General features: G+C 44.2%; 1 protein-coding gene across 1 annotated transcript in view; it reads right to left on the bottom strand.

Moving 5' to 3' along the window:
- The window catches only part of PDGFRL (platelet derived growth factor receptor like), a 122,824-nt gene that overhangs the window by 80,792 nt on the left and 18,145 nt on the right, over positions 1-23,887 (bottom strand). Inside the window, exon 2 of the mRNA XM_063458082.1 lies at positions 2,828-3,119. Within this exon, the coding sequence (XP_063314152.1) occupies positions 2,828-3,119 (292 nt within the window). The remainder of the gene's footprint in view (positions 1-2,827; positions 3,120-23,887) is intronic.

The raw sequence follows: 23,887 nt of genomic DNA, 5'->3' as shown, positions 1-23,887 counted from the left end.
CACTATAGTGTCCCTTTAATGTACGTTTTTCTGCTGTAAACAACAAAAACATGAATCTGTCATTAAACGTATGACACAGAAAAAGAAAAGTGAAATGCCAAACAGCTGAGTTTGACTACAAGCATAGTTTTAAATGTTAGTACAAAGCGTGCTGTAGAGAGATATAAGTAAAGTTCTGTTAGTTATTGTTGGCTTTCTTTGGACAAATTAAAATGTTGTTTGGAGGCTTTACTTGAGCAAATGTATTTTGGCATCTTCATCTCCAGTGAGTGCATGTATGTAAAAAGTCCAATCTGGATTTGTTTATCGACAGACTTTAAGGCCTGTAATGTTGGAACTAACTTATTGTAAAGTTAGATTTTAGATAACACACCGTGTAAAATAGCTCAGAAATCCTATTTCTTTGTGAAACAGGTTTCACCGGAGGAAACAAGTAAAATTTCAGAAATGTTTAAGATCTTAACATTTCATGTGGATAAACTTGCCTACTCAGCAAATACAAAATTTAGGAAACTGAATATTTCTGCATGCTCCAACAGAGTTCCAAAATAAATATACCTAGGTCACTGACTGTTAGCCTTAGCAATTCAGGTGTTTGCTAAGACAATATTAAATCATGATTGGGAATGAAGAGGTACCAATGCTAATCATCATCGCCATTCATTATAGTAACAAATAATGTCATTCATATCTCTGTCTCAACATCATCTCCTCCACCCTTCAGGGTAGTTCATAGTCTGCTTAGGTACCATACTTCTTCTAAACAACAAGGGAAGATGCTGAAATAATAATAAAAATATGACACATCACCAAACTCTTGGACAGGACTATTCCTGCAGTATCTTCTGAATATATCCTCATTGAATATGTATACAAAAGAAGAGGAAATATCTCATAGGGTAATACGTCCAAATAAAGGAGCTATTAATGCACTCACACAGTACAAGTAAACAAAAGCAAATAACCAAATCAACACAAGCACTGTTTGTAAAAATTTTCATACACTAGAGTCAGCATAATTAGAACAGAATCTTCTGATCCATAGACAAGAAAGGTACATAGAAAAAAATATATATATATACAAAGCCAATAGTGAAATTCCGCTCTAAAATGTAAGATATTTGTTAGATTGCAGTTACAGAAAAAATATATCTCAGACCACTTGAAGATGCTTGCGATGTGCATCTGGTATGTAGTGAAGGGGATAGTTGGTCAAGAATAACATTTTTGATACATACATACATAGAATACACACACAGTTCTATCAACAAAACGCGTAGGATTGTGATTGTTCGTATTTATTAGGACTTTGAACTTTTGTTTTTTTATCCTATGTATGTAGAATATATATATATATATATATATATATATATATATATATATATATATATATGGATGTATGTAGAACTTTGGGGATATGTATTTACTTCTTTATATCCTGTGAGTGCATGCATAGAGCCAGTGATTGCCTTGATTTAGATATATTCCCCTTTTTTCAACTATTTCTTATATCAGCTGGAGATCTTGTTGTTACTGACAAAAAGCATCACAAAGGGGTCCTAGAACTTATGCTAGACCTTGATAAGATGTATCTGGTTACTGACTGTATATGTTGTAACTGACTGTAGGAGCAACAAGACATTCAGCCAATAGGAGGTTGAAATATAACAAAAGTTTTACGTGGAAACTATAGGATCATCAGAAAAGGTACATATTAAATAATAAGTTATTTTGTCTTTAAGTAGGGAAGTCAATAAAATGTCTCTGCTCCTATGGAACACAGAAAGTCAAAAGTGTAATTCAGCCAGCATTGTTTCATACTAAAACTATAGATAAGGAGCATTATTCATAACCAGATACGTGTCAGCCATCAAAGAGAATAATATAATAACTATCTTGTTTCTATTGTTCTTTTGAAGAACCTTGAAAATTTAGTTTAAATGGGTAAAATTATTAAAAAGAAAATTAAGATAAATATGTAGTTATCGGTCTATCCATTTCATGATTATGAAATCTGTATAAAGTTACTTTTCAGATTTATTATGATGTCTAAAAATGCAGATTTCTAGACATTACATAAAACATCGTTAACGGGCATTGCTTTTACTGCAAGTAACGTTGTTGATGTTTTATCACCAGAGATTTAACCCCTTAAGGACCAAACTTCTGGAATAAAAGGGAATCATGACATGTCACACATGTCATGTGTCCTTAAGGGGTTAAGGGAAACAATACTGAAAAAAACAAAACATTTTTTAAACCATCTAGTAGAGAAAACAAGATGTCCTATGGAATGGATTCAAGAACAATGCATATGAAAAAAAAAATACTTTGTCCAAATGTTATGTAAAAACATATATACCAAGAACATTGTTATTTTAGTGCTCTTGCCATGCAGGGTCAGACAATGAATAGTTTGTAAACAGAAAAAGACAAGCAACATGTTGACTGATCAATGCATTTACATAACATTAAACCCAGAAAAATTAAAAATAAAAGCATATAATTTAAAATAAAATGTAAACAATTATAAAAAATAAGGAATGCCTTGTACCCCTTAAGGACCAAACTTCTGGAATAAAAGGAAATCATGACATGTCACACATGTCATGTGTCCTTAAGGGGTTAAATGCTAGGTTTTATATACACAAAAAGGAATACATTGTGTTAAGTGTGTATGAATTGCAGATTTCTTTTGAACTACTATCTTTTGTTTTCATAATCTGTAATGTACTTACTGCCCCCTAGACATATACAACAAATTTCTGATTAACCTAAATAAACCAATTGTATTTCTGTAAGGGAAAACACTTTTTTAACCTTGTACCTTAGTCTGGAGTCCTTGAATGTGTCCAGATAAGTAGGATAGCTCCATGTAATCTTGTCCCCCTTACATCTTAGTTCCATGTTTTGTCCTGCAGTCATGCTTAGCATTGCTGCAGGCTTTTGGAAGCGGCCCTTGTCCATTACCTGGATCATAATAGATTGTGTCTTGGGTCCGCTATCTGTTGAATCCTTCAATTTGGTAATTTTTGGTTTGATTTTCTTGCTGGCAGGTTTGATTTTATTTTCCGCTGGTTCTTTTGGACGCTTAGCCTTAGCAGACGCTTGACCATGCACTGTCAAAAAATATATAAATAGAAGAAATGAAATACAATTAATAACTAGAAACGTATTTTAAAGGGTTCTATCAACCTAAAAAACTGTATTTTCATAAAACACTGTTTTTGGTTAGTGTAACCCTTGCTGTGCTGGTTCCCCCTCCCCAAATAAATACAAATAATACTTACGTTAATGCCAAGTTTTCCCTCCGCTGATATAACTCCCACTCACTGAAGAGGGACCATTATCAATGCGGGCTGAGGGGAGGATATGGCAGCACAGGGAGGGCTGTGACACTATTGTGCATCTACCACCAGTATGCTTGGCTTGCTGACATCAGACATCCATTATGCACAGAAGTCCTATTAGCCACCAAGGTCTCTTGTTCCAGACTGGATAATGACATCTCAAAGATGCTGCTGGAGTTGAAGTTCCATCTCTGGCAGCAGGTGGGTTTAACTCTGTATGTGCAGCATTTCATAGCAAAACACAGAACCTACAAACTCCAAGCACCATTACCACTTCAAATTTCTGAAGAGGTCATGGTGTTTGGAATAATCCTTTAACCCCTTAAGGACACATGACATGTGTGACATGTCATGATTCCCTTTTATTCCAGAAGTTTGGTCCTTAAGGGGTTAAAGACTCTTTATCTGTGAACAGCAGATCCATTTTAATCAAATTAATCTGAACTTGCAAAGGGGGAGCTAAAAGTTTTCAACATTTCATACCATGTTTGAATGTTAGATACTAGAGACCATCAGATGTTTCTTTGGTGGTTTGTATCTGATTTATTTTGGCAGTGTTCCCTGCTCAACTTCCAGAAACTATAAATCCTAGCAAACTATTTTTTTATGCGTGATGCTAAAATCACCTGTTATAAACAATACATGGGGAAAGTCCCCACAAGCTATAGAGCAATCAAACCTACAAAAAACATGTATACTTAACTGGTCACACCACTCAAATTCTGTCCTAACATTAGTTACTTCATAGAAATCTAGGCCATTATTTAATCCTAATAAAAATGGTAGAAAAATATTAACAACGCTAGACGGAAATTTTCCGTCATGCTTGTCCTAGCGTTAAGGACACATGACGGAAAATTTCCGTAATTTACAAAAGTTAACCCTAGATCGCTTTTATCGCGGCAATCGCATGGTTAATGCTCCTCCGGTCTGTCTTGAATACCAGAGCACCCGAACCTGCTGTTCCTGCAGCTGTGACAGGCTGTCAGAGCGAGCCCATGTGCTGCTGGGACTCCTGGTCCGCCTCCCTTTGCTTCCGCGGTCAGTGTGAAGTGCAGGGAGACGAATCAGTGATGATCCTCTAAACCGTGTAGGAAAAAGAAAAATTTAAGTTAAATCCCACCCCCCTTTCCCCTGGGTTAATAAAATTACTGACTACAGGGATCAATTGGCAGGGACTACATTTTACTGTGATCTGATTTTTTTTAACCCCTAAGGGTTAACTTTTATTTTATTTTTTAACCCTCAGGGGTTAAGTTTATTTTATTAATTAATTTCAATATTTTAAAATTGAATATTTAGCTAGCTGGGTTGGGTGGAAGTTAGTGGGGAATTGAGGAATTTGATGTTAGGCTAGCTAGGGGTTAACGTTAAAAAAAGCTTTAAAAAAGCTTTAAAAAGTTAAAATAAAGTAATAAAAATTTTTAATAACGTTTAAAAAAAAAAAAAAAAAAGTACAAAATTCCCACCCCACTTTACCCAGTCATAACAAAAATGAACCCCTTCCCTGTCAGAATATTCAAGGATATAATCTTTCAATGTAGGGTAATAACTGCTTGATCCAAGGATAAATCTGACTGCCATTCTGGGGTCAAGAAGGAATTTTTTTCCTAGCTTGTTGCAAAATTGGAAGTGCTTCAAACTGGTTGTTTTTTTTTACCTTCTTTTGGATCAACAGCAATAAACAAATGGGAGGAAGGCTGAACTTGATGGACGCAAGTCTCTTTTCAGCTATGTAACTATGTAACTATGTTATGTACCAAAAAAAACTAAGTAGGAAAAAAATAATGTTTTAAGAAAGTTTAACCCCTTAAGGACCAAACTTCTGGAATAAAGGGGAATCATAACATGTCACACATGTCATGTGTCCTTAAGGGGTTAAAATTTAATAAGTAAAAAGTTTAAAAATAAGTTTGAAAAAGTAAGCAAAAGTTTAAAAGAGTAAAAAAATACATAAAACCACTACACCTGGAACAAACTAGCGAAACAATGATCCCATGCTAAGGTTCAAAACATGCCTTTTGAAATACCCCAGGTTGTATTCTTTAAGAAATTGTATGCCTTTATGGGGTAGTTGGCATATATAGCCTGCTAAAATACTCCAAAATGGGACATAGACACAGCGTAAAATTTCAAAGTTTAAAAAAAAAAAAAAAACTGGAATGGCTGTGTCTCAAATGTTCCCCTTCAATGTCCACATACACCTGGCAAGGGTATAAACAGGGGTATTGCTGTACTCAGACGACGTAGCTGAACAATATATGAAGTATTATATAGCCGTAGCACACATAAGGTTTGCAAAATATACTGTGCAAACTCACTTTGTGTGTCAAAAGGGCAGAAAAAGGCTTATTACCACTACACTTGGTACAAGCGAGTGGAAAAATTATCCAACGCTAAGGTTCAAAATATGCCTTTTGAAATACCCTGGGATGTCTCCTTTAAGAAATGGTAATTGGAATATGTAGCATGCTAAAGTGCTCCAAAGAGGGACAGAGACAAGTCAAAACCCTCGATGAAAATTCATACTTAAAAACCTGAACTTGACCCATCTCTTTTACAGCACTGTAACTTCACAAAAATAGTGTCTAGGTCATACATTGGGCATATTGTTTTACTCAAAAGATGTAACTGAGCATAATTTGGGGGGTTTTATGACAGTGGCACATATCAAGTGTAAGACATACTCAGCAAAAAAATGCAACATGTATGTAAAAATGCAATATTTTGTCCATTCACCACAAACATTGGCATAAAATGGTGACAAGTTAAGGCAAAATATATGCCATATAAGATACCCTGGGGTGTCTGCTTTATCAAATGGAAGCCCTTTGTGGGGTTATTTGAACAGTCAAACTGCTATAATACCCCAAAATGAGACCTAGGCCTGTCAAATCCATCTATGAAAATTCTAACGATAGAAACTGAAATAGCCTAGTCTCTTATATGGCTTTGTACCTTCACAGAATAGTGCCAAAGGCATCCAGTGGGGGTATCGTTATACTCAGCAGATGTAGCTGAACAAAATATGGGATTCTGTTCAGGAATAGCACACACCAGCTTTACAAAATACACATTACAAAATTCTTGTTATATGTGTTTATGCCAAAATAGAGAAAAAACATGATTTTACTCCAATATTGGGCTATGAAATGGCTATGTTAAAAAGTGTCAAAATACACATCATCCACGACCTGCAGGGCGCGAGAGAACTCCTTCCCAATCTGGGCCTGCAGCAGGATTCCTTACCACCAAGGTGACCAAACACCACCTCCACACCTCCCGGGTTAGGGGACCCAGCAACAGCTGTCCTGTTTGTCCCCCGACGAATTGTTGCAGAGAACTATGCAGCGGTCACGACCTGACGGAGCTCCGGCGGCAAGTGGAGTCCACCACATACCTGAGGCCCCCTGACCCACGGACTAGCCTGAACATCCATGGACTCCGGCAACTATGCCTTTGCAACCCCCCCATTGCAGGGCATCGGCCAAGCAGCTTACAGGGACACTCGTAACACGCAGGATCAGCCTGCGGTAGCCACACCATAGGGTCTGAGAAGACCATAAGGTGTCCTTCTGACATGCACAGGCAACTTCATGGTTAACTGTTTATTAAAATAGCGTTATAACTTTGTCTCTTACAGCGCCTTACATGACATGTCTGCCATTAAACTTAATCCACCTTCCACCTTTTGAAAGGTTCACTCTTTAACCCTTGCATGCCTGTGCAGAAAGCAAATTGCCCTTGACATACCCCACAGAACCAAGTTTCCTTACTGCATTCTACATAATAGTACCGTACCATAGCCAGTGAGACACTTCCAACCTTAGCTGACATTTGCTCAGCTGACATTTCTCCTTTAACTTGGCTCCAGCATTACATAGCTGTATAACGCCAAGTCAGGGTGACTATCTACGAGGAACTAATTGCTCTGTATGAGCCCGAGCATGGTATATTATATTATATTTTGCGCCATTTCTTATATGCATACCAAGCTGGGTGCTCTAAGCTGCGCAGTATCACTCCTCCGACAATTCTCAGATAAACAGCTCCTGTCCACTTAGTGAATAACTGCGGATTGAATTGTCAGGACAAGTACTCAGTCCTAACACGAAGACTACATACCCGCTCACTGACATACCCTGCATAAGCCTGTCTAACTAATTTAACGTTGTGCAGTAATAGCCAGCTCTAGATTGCTAGCATGATCTATGTTTCTTTTATTAGCTAATAAGCAGACCTGACATGTTCCTGTGTTTTGTTAGCAATGTAATGCCTAGCGATTTCATATCTGGTTTATCTTTAGTTTATCTTTATGTTTAACTTGATGTTTAACTTGATGTTAATTTGACATCAAATTAACCCCTTAAGGACCAAACTTCTGTAATAAAAGGGAATCATGTCATGTGTCCTTAAGGGGTTAAAGCCCCTTTTGACCTCTAAATAACAGTATATAATATGTGTTGGTGCAATAAATGACAGAGATGCAAATTGCGTTTGAACACAAACAGCAAAATGTGCAAATATGGTTTGTGTCCTTAAGGGTAAGACAAGCTTTTGAAGAGGTATCCTTAAAGGGACACTCCAGGCAGGGCCGGCGCTACCATTAAGGCGGACTAGGCAGCCGCCTAGGGCGCCCCTTAGGAAGGGGCGCCGCCAGGAGCGCCGGCCCCCCTAATGCTGCAGCCGCCCGAGCGCTCTGCAGAGAGCCTCAGGCAGCTGCAGCTTCGCCCGGGCTGGTGCGTCCATGAGGGCGCACCGCCCGGGCGCAGCATGAAGAGAGGAGCTGACAGGAGGGAAGCGCTCAGCGCTCCCTCCTGTCACTCCCTCACTGTAGCGTGGCCAGCCCTGTATGATCCGCCGGTACAGGGAGCATTTGTCTCCTGTACCCGGACGGACTAACAGGAAGTGAACACTGAGTGTTCACTTCCTTTTAGTCCGGCCGGGTACAGGAAACAAATGCTCCCTGTACCCGCGGACAGTACAGAGCTCGGCCACGCTACAACATAGGTAGGGGAGGGTGGGGGGAATAAAGGGGGGGGGGGGGAAGACATAAATGGAGAGGGAGGGAGGGGGGGGAATAAAGGGAGGGGAGAGAAATAAATGGAGAAGGAGGGAGGGGGGAAATAAATGGAGAGGGAGGGAGGGGGGGGGGAAATAAATGGAGAGGGAGGGAGGGGGGGGGGAAATAAATGGAGAGGGAGGGAGGGGGGGGGAAATAAATGGAGAGGGAGGGGGGGGGGAATAAATGGAGAGGGAGGGGGGGGGAATAAATGGAGAGGGAGGGAGGGGGGGGAAATAAATGGAGAGGGAGGGAGGGGGGGGGGGAAATAAATGGAGAGGGAGGGAGGGGGGGGGGGGGGGAAATAAATGGAGAGGGAGGGGGGGGGAATAAATGGAGAGGGAGGGAGGGGGGGGAAATAAATGGAGAGAGAGTGGGGGGGAGGAGAAATAAATGGAGAGGGAGGGGGGAGAAATAAATGGAGAGGGAGGGGGGAGAAATAAATGGAGAGGGAGGGGGAGGAGAAATAAATGGAGAGAGTGGGGGGGAGGAGAAATAAATGGAGAGGGAGGGGGGGAGAAATAAATGGAGAGGGAGGGGGGAGAAATAAATGGACAGGGGGGGGGGGAATAAATGGACAGGGAGAATAAATGGACAGGGAGGGGGGGAATAAATGGACAGGGAGGGGGGGAATAAATGGACAGGGAGAATAAATGGACAGGGAGGGGGGGGGAATAAATGGACAGGGGGGAATAAATGGACAGGGAGGGGGGGGAATAAATGGACAGGGAGGGGGGGGATAAGTGGACAGGGAGGGAGGGGAAGGGTGGACAGGGAGGGGGGATACATGGACAGGGAGGGTGGGGGAATAAATGGACAGGCAGGGTGGGGGAATAAATTGAAAGGGAGGGGAAATAAATTGACACGGTGGGGGGAAGTAATTGACAGGGAGTGGAATTGACGGGGTTAGGAGGGGGAATGAGAGTGGGGAGGGGAGAAGAGAGTGACAAGGGAGGGGGGAGAAGAGAGGGACACGCAGGGGAGAAGAGAGTGACAAGGGAGGGGGGAGAAGAGAGGGACAAGAGGGTGGAGAAGAGAGGGACAAGGGGGGGAGAGAAGAGAGGGACAAGGGGGGGAGAGAAGAGAGGGACAAGGGGGGGAGAGAAGAGAGGGACAAGGGGGGGAGAGAAGAGAGGGACAAGGGGGGGAGAGAAGAGAGGGACAAGGGGGGAGAGAGAAGAGAGTGACGAGGGAGGGAGAGGGGGAGAAGAGAGTGACAAGGGAGGAGGGAGAGATCGACGTCCATCACACACACACAATGCACCCCTTGCACACAGAAAAACACACAATGCATTACACACACAGACACACACACACAAGCAATTCAACCCTTACATACAATGCATCCCTTACACACACAGAAACGCACAATGCATTCCTTACACACACTCAATGCACCCCTTACAGACGCACACACTGCATCCCGTACATACACAGAAACACACATTGCAGCCCTTACACATACAAACACAGATTCACACAATGCATTCCTTACACACATATCAGGACATCCCCTACTCCTGTGAACAAACTATTTGGTGGAACATGAAGGTGGACCCTGGGGCCCAGACCATGAGCTGTGTAAAGGGCCTTTAAAAAAATGGAGCTGCTTTCCGTTCTCCCAGAACACAAACAGCCTCCAGAGAGCCTGTTATACACTAGACGAGTGGAGCCAGACTGCAGCTAGAGCCCATCGCCATCCTCATCTGATTGTAAGTAGGCAATCTAGTATATTATTCGTGGCACTAATCTCTAATTTACCTCACATTAAAGGGACACTTTAGTCCCCAGAACCACTGCAGCTTAATGTAGTGGTTCTGGTGTCTATAGCCTGTCCCTGCAGGCCTTTTAATGTAAACACGGCGGCACTGCAGCACTTGCGTTAGTTAACATGGGGCATTGTGATGTCATATGGGGGGGGGGGGGGGGGGGCGGCAAACTTTACTTTTGCCTAGGGCGGCAAAAATCCTTGCACCGGCCCTGACTCCAGGCACCCAGACCACTTCTCATTGGAGTGGTCTGTGTGCCAACTCCTACTACCCTTAACCCTGCAAGTGTAATTATTGCAGTTTTTTATAAACTGCAATAATTACCTTGCAGGGTTAAGTCCTCCCCTAGTGGCTGTCTACTAGACAGCCACTAGAGGGAACTTCCTGGTCCCTAGCACAGATTATCTGTGCTAGAGCGTCGCTGGACGTCCTCACGCTGTGTGAGGACCTCCAGCATCGCTCTATTCCCCATAGGGAAGCATTGAAATTCATTTTCAATGCTTTCCTATGGGGTGCGCCAATGCGCATGCGCATTGGGACTCCTCGGCCGGTGGGCGGGGTCAGTCTCGCCCACCGGCTGACGGAGGAAGAAGGTGGAGCGGCGGGGGAGGAGCAGGCAGCGACGTGGGACATGTCGCTGCCTGAGGTAAGTGACTGAAGGGGTTTTCACCCCTTCAGTAACTGGGGATTGGGGGGTGGGAGGGGGAGGGAGAGGGACCCTCCAGTGCCAGGAAAACTGATTGTTTTCCTGGCACTGAAGTTTCCCTTTAAGGGGTGAACTGTTTTCTGACGATTGCTTTTTTTGTTTTGTCTTTTTTATAATAATCAAAACTGAATTTTATGCCAGACAGAATTTGGAGCAGTCGAACCCAATAAACAGGTCAGCTGAATATTAGTAAATCGACCTGGAAGACTCTCCACTACAGTAATTGAAGGTTGTCTATGAATACTTTTATTAGGCACTTCTGGGTGATTGATTTGGGAGATTTAATTTTTGGATTTTGAAAGTATGACCAAGCAAGTGGAATACTAAATCGGAGATTGAAACATCGTTCTGTATTACACAATCTGTTCCCAAAAATGCAATCTCTTACCTTGTATTTTGTCTGCAAACAATATAAACTACTTACAAATAAAGGTTTATTTCTGGCCATATGAGCATTAAAAGAGCACTTTAGTGTTCAGAATAAAAAGGTGTAGTCCTAACACTAAAGTGTTCCTCTGTCCCCTCCTCCCACTCCCCTCTCTCATGCCCCCCCGGCCAGCAAATAAAGGGGTTAAAAACCCTTTGTTTACACTCACCTCTGACTCCTACCACGTCAGCACTGAGGAGAAAGCTAATGCAAATGCACGGCGAACATTCCACACGCATTAGGCATTAAACTTCCCCCGTAGGAAACCATTGAATAAATACTTTCCTGAGGGGAGTTTGAAGACGCTGGATGTCCTTATGCAATGCGTCAGGACGTCCAGCATCATATCATGGAGTCTAACTCAGGCAGAAAAGTGGCAATCTCAACCCTGCAATGTTTTAGACTGATGAGATGAAGTGGTCTGGTGCCTATGGTGTCGCTTTAAAGTTTGCCACTCATAGCAAATCCTTAAGCAGATTTTAAAACATGATTAAATCATGAAGATAAGACCCAAGAGAATGCGGGATTAGCATACTGCACCCAGGGCCGGTGCAAGGATTTTTGCCGCCCTAGGCAAAAGAAAAATTTGCCCCAAGGAAGCGCATCCTCAACGCCTTGACAGGGACTGTATATCTCGGCTAGCCATGGCCGAAACAACCTCTCGGGACTCAGAGAGAGATTTCGGGCACTGATATGTCCCCGTGACAGATGCTACAGTAGTTAACTAAATGTTATTTGTTTTATGTTTTATGTTTGGCTTATACATGTCCACATGCAGTAGACAACAAAGTCGGGTTCACTAGTCAACTCGTACCACACACTACCGAACTCACTCCCCCCCCCACATGCCCCTGGGTTAAGGGCAACCACTAACATGCAACTACACCTTAGCCCCCCATTTTTAAATAGCACGGCACTCTTAGCTCATACAAGGGCACATAGACAAAATCTACCTCCCTTGGTACATACACCACATCAGCCAAAAGCAACAGTGACGCAACACCAGATGAGACACGACACTTACATAGGGTGACACACCATCGCTTACCATACCCATAGCCATCAGAAGAGAAGCACGTGCTGCAACCTGTTATAACAATGTAATGTAACCTGTTTAAAAGATTATAAAATGTGTGCATATCTATGTGACAGAGAAATTAACCAATTTCCTATTTTACCATGTACAATGCAAAACTCTTGTCGCTGATATTGAAATGTAACCTAGCACATCTAAAATAAAGAATTAAAAAAAAAAAATTGCCGCCCCCCCCCATGTGACATCACAATGCCCCACCCATATGATCTGCCATATGAACTAACGCCAGTGCTGCACACTGTGTTTACATTAAAAAGCCTGCAGGGACACGCTATAGACACCGGAACCACTTCATTCAGCTGCAGTGGTTCTGGGGACTATAGTGTCCCTTTAATGTGAGGTTAATTAGAGATTAGTGTCACTAATAATATACTAGATTGCCTACTTACAACCAGATGAAGATGGTGATGGGCACTGGCTGCAGTTTCGCTCCACTGGTCTGGTGTAGAACCGGATCTCTGGAGGCTGTTTGTAACTGCGGTCACAAAATTCAATGTTCTGGGAGAACAGGAAGCAGCTCAAGGTCTGGGCCCCAGGGCCTGACGGTGAGTATTCCCATAAGGCCCACCCATAAGTCCACCTATATGTTCCACCCATTAAATTCGCTCACAGGGAGTGTAGTGTGTAGGGGATGTGTTATGCGTTATTGTAGAGGATCTAATGTGTGTGCTAATGGAATGTAATGTATAGGCATACCGGTTTGTGTAGGTGATGCAGTGTGTTTCTGTGTAGTGGAAGCAGTGTGTGTTTGTGGTTGTGTGTAAGGGCTCCATTGTGTGAATCTGTGTTTGTATGCATAAGGGATGCAAGGTGTGTGTCTGTAAGTGTGTGCATTGAGTGTGTGTAAGAAATGCAATGTTTATGTGTGTATATAAGAGAAGCAGTGTGTGTGTGTGTAAGGGATGCATTGTGTGTTTCTGTGTATGTATAGGGATGCATTGTGTGTGTGTGCGTGTAGTGTGAAAGAGCTCTCCCTTCTGTCCCTTAGAGCTCTCCCCTGCCCCTTAGTGGTCTCTCCTCTCCCCCCACCCTCCCCTGGGGGTCTCTTCTCACACCCAGCCACCCTCCCTGTGTTTTACTCACCTCCACTACTCCTCACCCCCTGTCCTGTGTTCTTCTCACCTCCCCCCCGTGTCTTCCTCACCTCCCCCGTGTTCTCCTCACCTCCCCTTCTACTCACCCCCCTCTCCGTGTTCTTCTCACTCCCCCCTCCCTGTGTTCTTCTCACCTCACCCCCCACTCCCTGTGTTCTTCTCACCTCACCCCCCGTGTTCCCCTCTTCTTCTTACTCCCCCCCTCCACTTGTCTTCTTCTTACTCCCCCCACCCCTTTTCTTCTTACTTCCCCTACCCCTCTTCATACTCCCCATCCCCCCTTCTTAGCCCCCTCCACTTGTCTTCTTCTTACTCCCCCCTCCACTTGTATTCTTCTTACTCCCCCCTCCCTTGTTTCCTTCTTACTCCCCCACCTTCCCTCTTCTTCTTACCCCCTCCCCTCGTTCTTCTTACCCCCCTGTTCTTATCTCCCTCCCCCGTTCTTCTTATCTCCCTCCTCTCCCCTCCCTCAGTTCTTCTACCCCCCCCCTCCCCCAGTTCTCGTCCTAACCTCACCTCCCCTTCCTGTAGCGTGGCCAAGCTCCTCTCCGGTCCGCGGTACAGGAGTTTCTGTTTCCTGTACCCGGCCGGACTGATAGGAAGTGCACACTAAGTGTGCACTTCCTGTCAGTCTGGCCGGGTCGCGGACCGGGGAGGAGCTCGGCCACGCTACAGGGGAGGTGAGGCAGTGCGGCAGCCGCCTGAGCGCTCTCAGGGCCGGCCTTAGGGGTGTGCGAGCTGTGCGGCCGCACAGGGCGCCATGGAGCAGGGGGCGCCGTGCGGCCGCACAGCCAATTTAAAAAAAAAAAAAAAAAAAAAAATTTTGTTTTTTTTTAAAATTTGCAGCAGGGGCGGAGCTTACCGTGCGGCGGGGGCGGAGCTAAAAGCACCGGAAAACTGCTGCAGGGGAAGCAGAAAGGAGTCCCTGCTTCCCCACCAAACAGTCACCAGGAGCTGCACTGCCTCCACAATTAACTCCACAGGTAACTGTGTGATTGTCAGGTGAGTGTGACTCTCTGCCTATGTGTATGACTGTCTGCCTCTGTGTGTGTGTGTGTGTGTGTTACTGTCTGTGTGTGTGTGTGTATGACTGTCTGCCTCTGTGTGTTTGTGTGTATGACTGTCTGCCTCTGTGTGTGTGTCTGTGTGTATGACTGTCTGCCTCTGTGTGTATGACTATCTGCCTGTGTGTGTGTGTGTGTGTGTGTGTGTATGACTGTCTGCCACTGTGTGTCTGTGTGTATTACTGTCTGCCTCTGTGTGTGTGACTATCTGCCTGTGTGTTTGTCTGTGTGTGTGTCTGTGTGTGTGTGTGTGTGTGACTGTCTGCGTGTGTGTGTGTGTGTATAACTGTCTGCGTGTGTGTGTGTGTATATGACTGTCTGCCACTGTGTGTCTGTGTGTATTACTGTCTGCCTCTGTGTGTTTGTCTGTGTGTATTACTGTCTGCCTCTGTGTGTGTGACTATCTGCCTGTGTGTTTGTCTGTGTGTGTGTGTGTGTGTGACTGTCTGCGTGTGTGTGTGTGTGTGTATGACTGTCTGCGTGTGTGTGTGTGTGTGTATATGACTGTCTGCCACTGTGTGTCTGTGTGTATTACTGTCTGCCTCTGTGTGTTTGTCTGTGTGTATGACTGTCTGCCTCTGTGTGTATGACTGTCTGCCTGTGTGTTTGTCTGTGTGTGTGTGTGTGTGTGTGACTGTCTGCGTGTGTGTGTGTGTGTGTGTGTATGACTGTCTGCGTGTGTGTGTGTGTATATGACTGTCTGCCACTGTGTGTCTGTGTGTATTACTGTCTGCCTCTGTGTGTTTGTCTGTGTGTATGACTGTCTGCCTCTGTGTGTATGACTGTCTGCCTCTGTGTGTATGACTGTCTGCATGTGTGTGTGTGTGTATGACTGTCTGCCTCTGTGTGTATGACTGTGTGTGTGTCTGTGTGTATTACTGTCTGTGTGTGTCTGTGTGTATGACTGACTGTCTGCCTGTGTGTGTCTGTGTGTATGTCTGCCTGTGTGTGTCTGCATGTGTGTGTGTGTGTATGACTATCTGCTTGTGTGTGTGTGTGTGTGTATGTCTTCCTGTGTGTGTGTGTGGATGTCTTCCTGTGTGTGTATGGTCGTCTGACTCTGTGTGTGTGTGTGTGTGTCACATACAACCAATACACGCATATCACACACTGTTAATATACCCATTACAAATATCACACATAGCATACATATCACACACAGTCATCACACGTACTATTAGATACACAGACAACACAAACATAACAGCATACATGGATGACGGGGGGGGGGGGGCGCTGTGAAGATTTTTCGCACAGGGCGTCTAAATGCCTAAGGCCGGCTCTGAGCGCTCTCTATAGAGCACTCAGGCGGCTGCAACATTTAAAGGGCCGGCGATGGGGGCGCAGGGCGCCTCCTCCTAAATGGCGCCCTAGGCGGCTGCCTAGTTCGCCTTATAGGAAGCGCCGGCCCTGACTGCATGTGCTTTCAAGCTAGCGTAAAATGACTGATGTGTACCACCTTGAAATAATTGATAAGGGCGACCAAATCCAACAGACACAATATACACTCATGAAACATGTAGAGCAAATGTATGAAATAATAAAACATGATAGAAAACCTAAAATCCAGACTGTGCTGTACAATGTGTAGAATGTATGGCAGGAAGAAGTAAATAAAGTGAACAAAATGGATTTGAATGTAATAAACCAGTAAGCATGGTTATGGATCGCTTAAAGTATTTGGAGAATGTTTAATTCCAAATAAACGGATGGAACCTCTGCAGCTTCCTAGAAAATAACGGTGTTTGAGTCCTCTTCCAGGTAAAATACCCTATCGCAATGCAATCATTATTCCAGGACTTGGTATAAATAAATCTAAGTATGGTGTCACGGCTAGCGTAACTATTAGACCTGTGGTTCACAAACCAATCTCTATGGCCCAACAACAGTACAGGATTTATATATTGCCTATTCTGTTCCATTGGAGATACTGACAAAACCTGGACTGTTTATGGGTCATGAAGACTAATTTGGGAACCACTGCATTATTATTATTATTATTATTATTATTATTTATATATCACCAACAGATTCCGTAGCGCTTAACAATATTATAAGAGGGGGATTTAACTATAAATAGGACAATTACAAGAAAACTTACTGGAACGATAGGTAGTTGAGGACCCTGCTCAAACAAGCTTACAGTCTATAGAAGGTGGGGTGTAAAACACAATAGGACAGGAAATAGCAATCAAATAAGGTGGGAGTAAATCTGAGCTGAAGGAGAGAGTAGAGTGCTGCCCTTTAGGAGAGAGCAAGAGACAGGTATGTGAGGTAAGGGTTACTCTGGGAGGCCAAAAACTTTCCTAAAGAGACGGGTTTTAAGGCACTTCTTAAACGATTGAAGACTAGGGGAAAGTCTGATGGCAGAAGGCAGACTATTCTGCCACCCGCGAGAAGTCCTGCAAGCGTGAGTTGGCTGTACCATTGTGAGCAGAGGACAGGAGAATGTCACGGGCAAAGTGGAGAGACCGAGAAGGGGCATACCTATGGATCAGTGAAGAGTTATAAGAGGGGCTAGAATTGGTCAATGCTTTATATATATGGGTTAGCACTTTAAATTGACTGCTATAGGATACAGGAAGCCAATGTAAGGACTGACAGAGGGATGAGGTGTGAGAGGACTGTCTAGAGAGGCATTAGATGAATTAAATATGTGTCTGAGACACTGGACCAAGGGGGGTATACACGTTATGGGCCAGGTTGAATTCACCTGCACTGTGAATGTTTACATGGTGTGTTCAATAAAAACATGGCAACATTTCATTATTTGTGTGTTATTAGTTTAAGCAGACTGTGATTGTCTATTGTTGTGATGATCAGATCACATTTTATGACCAATTTGTGCAGAAATCCATATCATTCCAAAGGGTTCACATACTTTTTCTTGCAACTGTATATATATATATATATATATATATATATATATTTGTGCTCGGAATTTAAATACGTAATGAATAGTAACTGTGAGCAAAGTTGGTTGTGGTGTGCCGAAAAACCAACGTACGAGTGGGCCTGTAAATAAAAGAGGGCCCACCAAGGAGAATGTAATTATAAAAGGGTGTAGGTGGGTGGGAACAATCAGCTGAACGGCAGAGGTGAGTAGGGGCTGGGAGTTTAAGTAGGGGACTTACTCCTCCCACAAATTCAGGCCTCCACAAGTTCAGGCCTTTTAACTTGTGCTCGGAATTTAAATACGTAATGAATAGTAACTGTGAGCAAAGTTGGTTGTGGTGTGCCGAAAAACCAACGTACGAGTGGGCCTGTAAATAAAAGAGGGCAAAAGATAAATTTGAGAAATACACACTTTATTGCATTTTTTTACAAAACCAAGTTCCTAAAAGCTTGGCGAAGCTCTTTCTCTGGCTGTGGAATATATGCCGTATATATGGAGGATTTCCACCGTCCCAGTCTCTTGATGATATGGACCGGTGTGTTAGTGCTAGAGGCTACAGAGGCGGCTCCTATACGGAAGGAGTGCCCAGAGAATGTCGTCGGGTTGTGTCCGAGCTTAGCTAACAAAATTCTGATATGAACCATCAATTTAGCGGTGGTTAACGGGTGCCCTTGTAGTGTTAAGAGCGGAGAGTCCTGTGGGTGATCGTGCAGAGATGAACGTAGGTGATCTAATACTTTTACCTGACACCAGGCATTATCAGTAGGGAAGAGAGGAATTATAGTAGGATGTAGTGATTGGTTGGTTTTAGTTGTAGGTTTTAGTTGGTAGTGATCCTCTATCTTAGTGAGGTGTGATATTTTAAGACTTAGCTTTATATCTCCTTGGCAAATTACGGTGAACTCTCTAGGTCTGAGAAAACCGTAGAAAGCGAGATATATAGCAGATTTAATCACCGTATTAGTGCCGATGTCGAATGGGGCTGTGTCAAGGAGATTGCTAAGTGACCTGAAGATAGGCCCATCTATAGGTAATCTAATGGTAGAGAGTGGAGGTGAAACCTTAGTTATACCTTTCAAAACCTTTTTGATGGGATATGAAGAAAGGAAAGGCGTGTTGTTAGGGAAAAGGGTGAGGCTGTGGTGCTGGACCCCCGTGAGATAGAGTTTAATGGTGTTGTGGGATAGTTTTAGGTGTAGGTGGCAAAAGGAGGCAAAAGCCACCATAGTTTGAATAGAGAAGTCACCTTGTAGACCGAACTCTGCAGTGAATTTATTAAATATATTAAGTGCCCTATTGTAAGTGATAGCCGTGTTTGGTGATAATGCTTGGTGAGTGAGTGCTCTAGCGTGGTTCAAGAGTGTGCTTAATCCAGGATTAGCTCGTGGAACCGTGGTGTCCTGGATGGTTGTAGGTGAGCCGTTGGGAGTGCCTGAGAAAATGCCTGAAATTGAGAACGAGAAAGAGCGTCAGCGGCCGTGTTGTGAATCCCCGGGATGTGAAAACAAACTAAGTGAAACTGGCCGGATGCTGCCAACCAGGTCAGCTTGCGAATCAGCCGTATGATGGTTAGGGAAGATGATCGCCCTTTGTTCACGATTTCGCAAGCTGCCGAGTTATCAGAGTAGCATTTGACTGCCTTGCCAGACCAGAGATGACCCCAGGTGTGTGCGGCCGCCACAATGGGATAGATTTCAAATAAAGCTGAGGTCTCTCTGAATCCTGGCAAGGCATCCGTCTCAGTGGGCCAATGGCCCCTGAACCAGTGGTTCCCGAAAATGGCTGCAAAACTGGTATTGGCTGCTGCGTCTGTGTGGATGATGGGTGAAGAGGTGGAGAGAGGGGGAATAAACATGGAGATTCCATTCCAGTCTTTCAAAAACTTCCCCCACATAGCTAGGTCAGCCTTGGCGTGGGGGTCCAAAGAAACTGTGCCAGAGTCCGGAACTCCGTGCATCAGGCAAAGAAGTCTGGATATGAAAGATCTTCCCTGCGGAATGATGCGCATGGCAAAGTTCAGGGATCCGAGAAGGGACTGAAGTTCCTTCCTAGTGCAAACATCATTCCGCAGGAACAAGTCTATTTCCCCTCTCAAACGTGTCAGTTTGTCATGAGGGAGGCTAGCTTTGAGGTTAATCGAGTCCAGTTCTATCCCCAGAAAGGTCAATTTGGTAGTGGGGCCTATAGTTTTGGCTGGGGACAAAGGGACTCCAAGTGTGGCAAATAGTGCAGTAGTGCTTTTGATTGATGTGGGTGATGTTGACCCTGGCTCTATAAGTAAAAAGTCGTCGAGGTAGTGGATAACGGAGTGACACCTGGTGATGTTCAGGAGCAGCCAGCACAACAACTCTGCGAAAATGTCGAACAGTTTGGGGCTGCTACGAGAACCGAAAGTGAGTCGTGTAGAGAAGTAGTATAGATCACGCCATTTAATACCGTGTAAGTGCCAGAGTGAGGGGTGCATGGGTAGTAATTTAAAAGCGTTAGTAATGTCCGTTTTGCTAAGCCAGGGTCGGTTACCAGATGAAATTATGGAATGTATGGCGTCGTCGATGGTTACGTATTGAAGTGAAAATTCGTCTGCTGGAATGAGTGCGTTTATGCTAGGAACAAAAGAGGAGTGCGGTGCCGATAAATCAATAATTAAACGTTTTTTATTAGAATATTTGTGAGTAGGGATGCCAATGGGGTTAGTGCGCCAGGAGGAAAATGGTGAAGAGGTGAAGGGGCCTATCATAAACCCGTTGGTGATTTCTGAGGCAATGAGGGAGTCTGTGGAGACTGGGTCTAAACGTGCAGACTGTAGATTAGGGCATTCTAATGTACCTGGGGGAATGGCAACTATACCCGTGAGAAACCCTTTAGTGAACCCTGTGGTGAGATAATCTACCAGATGCCTGCTAGGGTGAGACCTTAGATAAAAAACCAGGTTGTCGATGTTTATGTCGGTTAGTCATTTGTTTGGTGACAACCTGGCTGGACACATGGTCTTAGTATGTGCCCTGAAACATATGGAGCAGATGTGCAATAATCTACAGGCGCTGAAACTGCAGGAGCCTGCGTTAAAGTTATTGCACACCTGCGCCTTCCCTAGAAAGGAGATGGGCCTACCTAGCTTATCCCGAAGACCACCTGATGACTTGCTGTAGGGGGTGAAAGTAGAGTGAGGTGTGAAAGAGTGAGAGGTGGGTGTGGAGGTGGTGGGATCTGCTTCGACTGGACATAAGTCCGCCATATGGGATGTCGAGTTGCATATGGCACAAGCCGGGGGCCTGAGTCCAGCGAAGTGGCGACAGAACAATTCAGTGTCCATCTGACCCCAGTTCATTTTGATATTGAACTGTTTTAGATGGGTCGCCGCCTTCGCTGACACTGACTTGTGGTAGTCATAGAACGAGGAGCCCCCGTACTTGATGCCTAGATCCACCACCTTGTGCAGATAAAGGTCTAACTCCTCTCTCCTGTGGGGGTACACTGTGCAAATAACATCTCTATATATCCCGAAGGCTATCACAAACTGTGGGATTGATAATTTTTTATTAAGCCTGGGATCCCTCGTCTTGAGTACCACAGAAATGTCGCCATAGTTGAAGGCCTTGTTCTCAAGAACATCCTGGGAGGCTATGAGCAGAGACACCAGACACACGTCCTTCCCGTCTAAGATATCTTTCTTGATAGAGTCAGGGACGGAGTGTGCTGGTGACTCAAATGGTGTAATGGTTGTGCCTGGTGCTAGGGGGGGGGGGTATGGGAGGGCATGTAGGTATGATGGGTACAGCCGTGATAGGAGCTGGGATTATCGTGATAGGGGCTGGGACTATCGTGATAGGAGCTGGGACTACCGCAGTAGTACCTGGGGAGGAGATGGCGCTCTCCACCTTGGATAGTCTGTTATTGAGGGCCTGAAGATTGGCCAAGATCTCTGCCAGGGTATCCTGGTTGGACGTGCTGTAACTTGGTGGTAGTCCTTGAGAGCTAGTGCCTGGCCTAGGCTCGGGGGCTTGGTGGGTCAGTAGCCTATAAAGTTCAGCCTTTCTGGCTGTGGCCGGGAAGGGGATTCCCCTGAGCCTAAGTTCGGCCGTAATTTTGGGAATAGTCCATGCTCTCAAGGACGTGGGGGTTGAAAGGGTGAGAGAATCGCTTGGAGACTCGGGTCTGGTTGGCGTGAATGGTATATCTTCAGTCAGTTCTTCGGTTGGCATGGGTTCTTGGGACATTCTAAAAAGGAAATGATTATGCGAAGATACATTAGTGAGGGAGTACGGAAGTTTGGGGTGTGTGGGGGGTGAGGTAAATGGAAGAACTGGACTGTAATGCTAGATGCCGAAGCGAAGAGTTTAACTGTTGAATGTTTTGGTAGGTGAGGCCCTGCTAATGCCAAGTGGCGGTGAGAGGCTCTACCTATGATTTGGCTTATGACGTGATTGCCACAGACGTGGTGGCGGGGTGTTGGCCTCTCAGTGACAGTAAAGAAAGATCAAAACGTGTGGCCGTGACGGGTGAGGCCCTGACTAGAGCCCTATAGTAGGGCATGCGAGGCTTCTAACTATGATTTGGGCGTGGGGCCGTACCTCCGTGTTGAGGTGGGGCGGGGATGGATGGCCTCGCAGGATAGGATTAGGACTAATAGGGTGAGCTTAAGGCGTAAGGCCTAGACCCTGTAGCCAGTTCGATTGTATACTAAGGGTATAATGCGTGGCCTGGAGTGGTGTGTGGATACCAACCTTAACTGGACGCAAATGGTTTCTGGAACCTTTTAGGCAGATTAAGTGTAGTGAGTCTTGTCGTCTAGCTGTCCTCGTTGAAGAATCCTGGGAATTTAAGAAAGATGTTGATGTATTTATACGTATCGTGGTGGCGTATGATTTGTTTTCTTTTTGATAGGGGCGGCATGTGTGATCCTGCGTTGAGGGATCTGGAAGGTTTATGGAGTTTGATTGGGATGATTTTTTCTATTTTTTGAGGAGGCTGAATGAGGCCTAGGGTTGGAAAATGGACGTATTTGGGAAGGGCGTAAGTACCTGAAGGTATGGCTGAGTACCGGGTCAGGATTTGGTGTATGATCCAGAGCCTGGAGGCCGTATGACCGTATGTCTGGATAGAAAAAATGTAACGAGATTAACGTATCGTGGGCGTAAGCTTCTGAAAAAGCAGAAAGGAGATGATGAGACTACGTGAGGTCTTGTATGAAGATTTGTAAGTAGACATTAGAGGACTATACCTTGGTAGGACGTACAGAAATTTCGTATGGACGTAGTAGGTTACCAGTGTAGACCGGTGGAAGCCTAGGTTAAATTCAGGAGCTTAAGGATTGACTGAACAAAATATACATAGTTAACAACAGGTGCAATGGTATGTAATGAATTTTGTATTTTAATTTTATATATTCAAATGAATTTTACTTAGACCGTGAAGACAAAGAGTGATAAAATACCATACCTGTTCCTGTAAAGAAAAAGGCCTTGAAACTATCAACTTTAGCTCAGAAAGTGAGAAACCGAAGTATTCTGTAAAGTCAAAAATATGTGGCGGCGTGATTATATGAGAAATGCTTTAGCACATGTGTTTTAATGTTCCGGGTGTATTTACTGTTTAGACAAAGTATTTATTAGTATATGTGTCGTTTTACAGAAAATTTAGGGTAGCGAGCCGTATATTTTATAATAGTAGTGGGAGTATTAAGGTTAGTAAAAATGCATATTGCTGTCTAACATTGATAGAAAATCGAAAAGGCTGGTATTAAAATGAGTAAAATATATAACACTAAACAGACGAGTAGGTATTAAATAGTAACCTGATGTAGATTTATTTAAAATAGACCTAAATGCATACAGTAGCCTATTTAAATAAGATCTAATCGCATATGTGTAGGAGCGTCGTGTTTGTACTTAACATAAATGACATAAGGTGGTCCTGGGTGACCGCATGTAAAGAGGGGTATACCGGTAAAATTATTGTGTACATGGAATCATAAGCTAAGTCGTGAATAACGTATGAATATGTAAACGATATGTAAACGATATGTAAACGATATGTAAACGATATGTAAACGATATGCAAACGATATGCAAACGATGAGAAAAAGTACCGGTGCGAGTGTAGATTAGTTTAAACGAGCATGTAATAGTGTGATTAAGTTTAAAGGGAGCCTACCCCCACGTTTTTAGGCCCGAACGGCGGGAAAATAGCGGAACGCTATTTCCTTCGCCTAACTCACGAGTACGTGCCGGTGTTGAGACCGGAAGCCGGGTACCTCGACCGGAAAACGGCTTGGAGGCTACGAACGGACGGAGGGCTTGTTCTGAACGTCTGTCTGCTGGAAACACAAGAAAAATTCTGGCGGGAACCGGAAGTGCTGATTGCTATGGGGACCAAACAATCAGCTGAACGGCAGAGGTGAGTAGGGGCTGGGAGTTTAAGTAG

This window comes from Pelobates fuscus, chromosome 6, assembly GCF_036172605.1.
Source record: "Pelobates fuscus isolate aPelFus1 chromosome 6, aPelFus1.pri, whole genome shotgun sequence".
Taxonomy (NCBI): Eukaryota; Metazoa; Chordata; class Amphibia; order Anura; family Pelobatidae; genus Pelobates; species Pelobates fuscus.
This window is presented reverse-complemented; position numbering and strand designations above follow the sequence as displayed.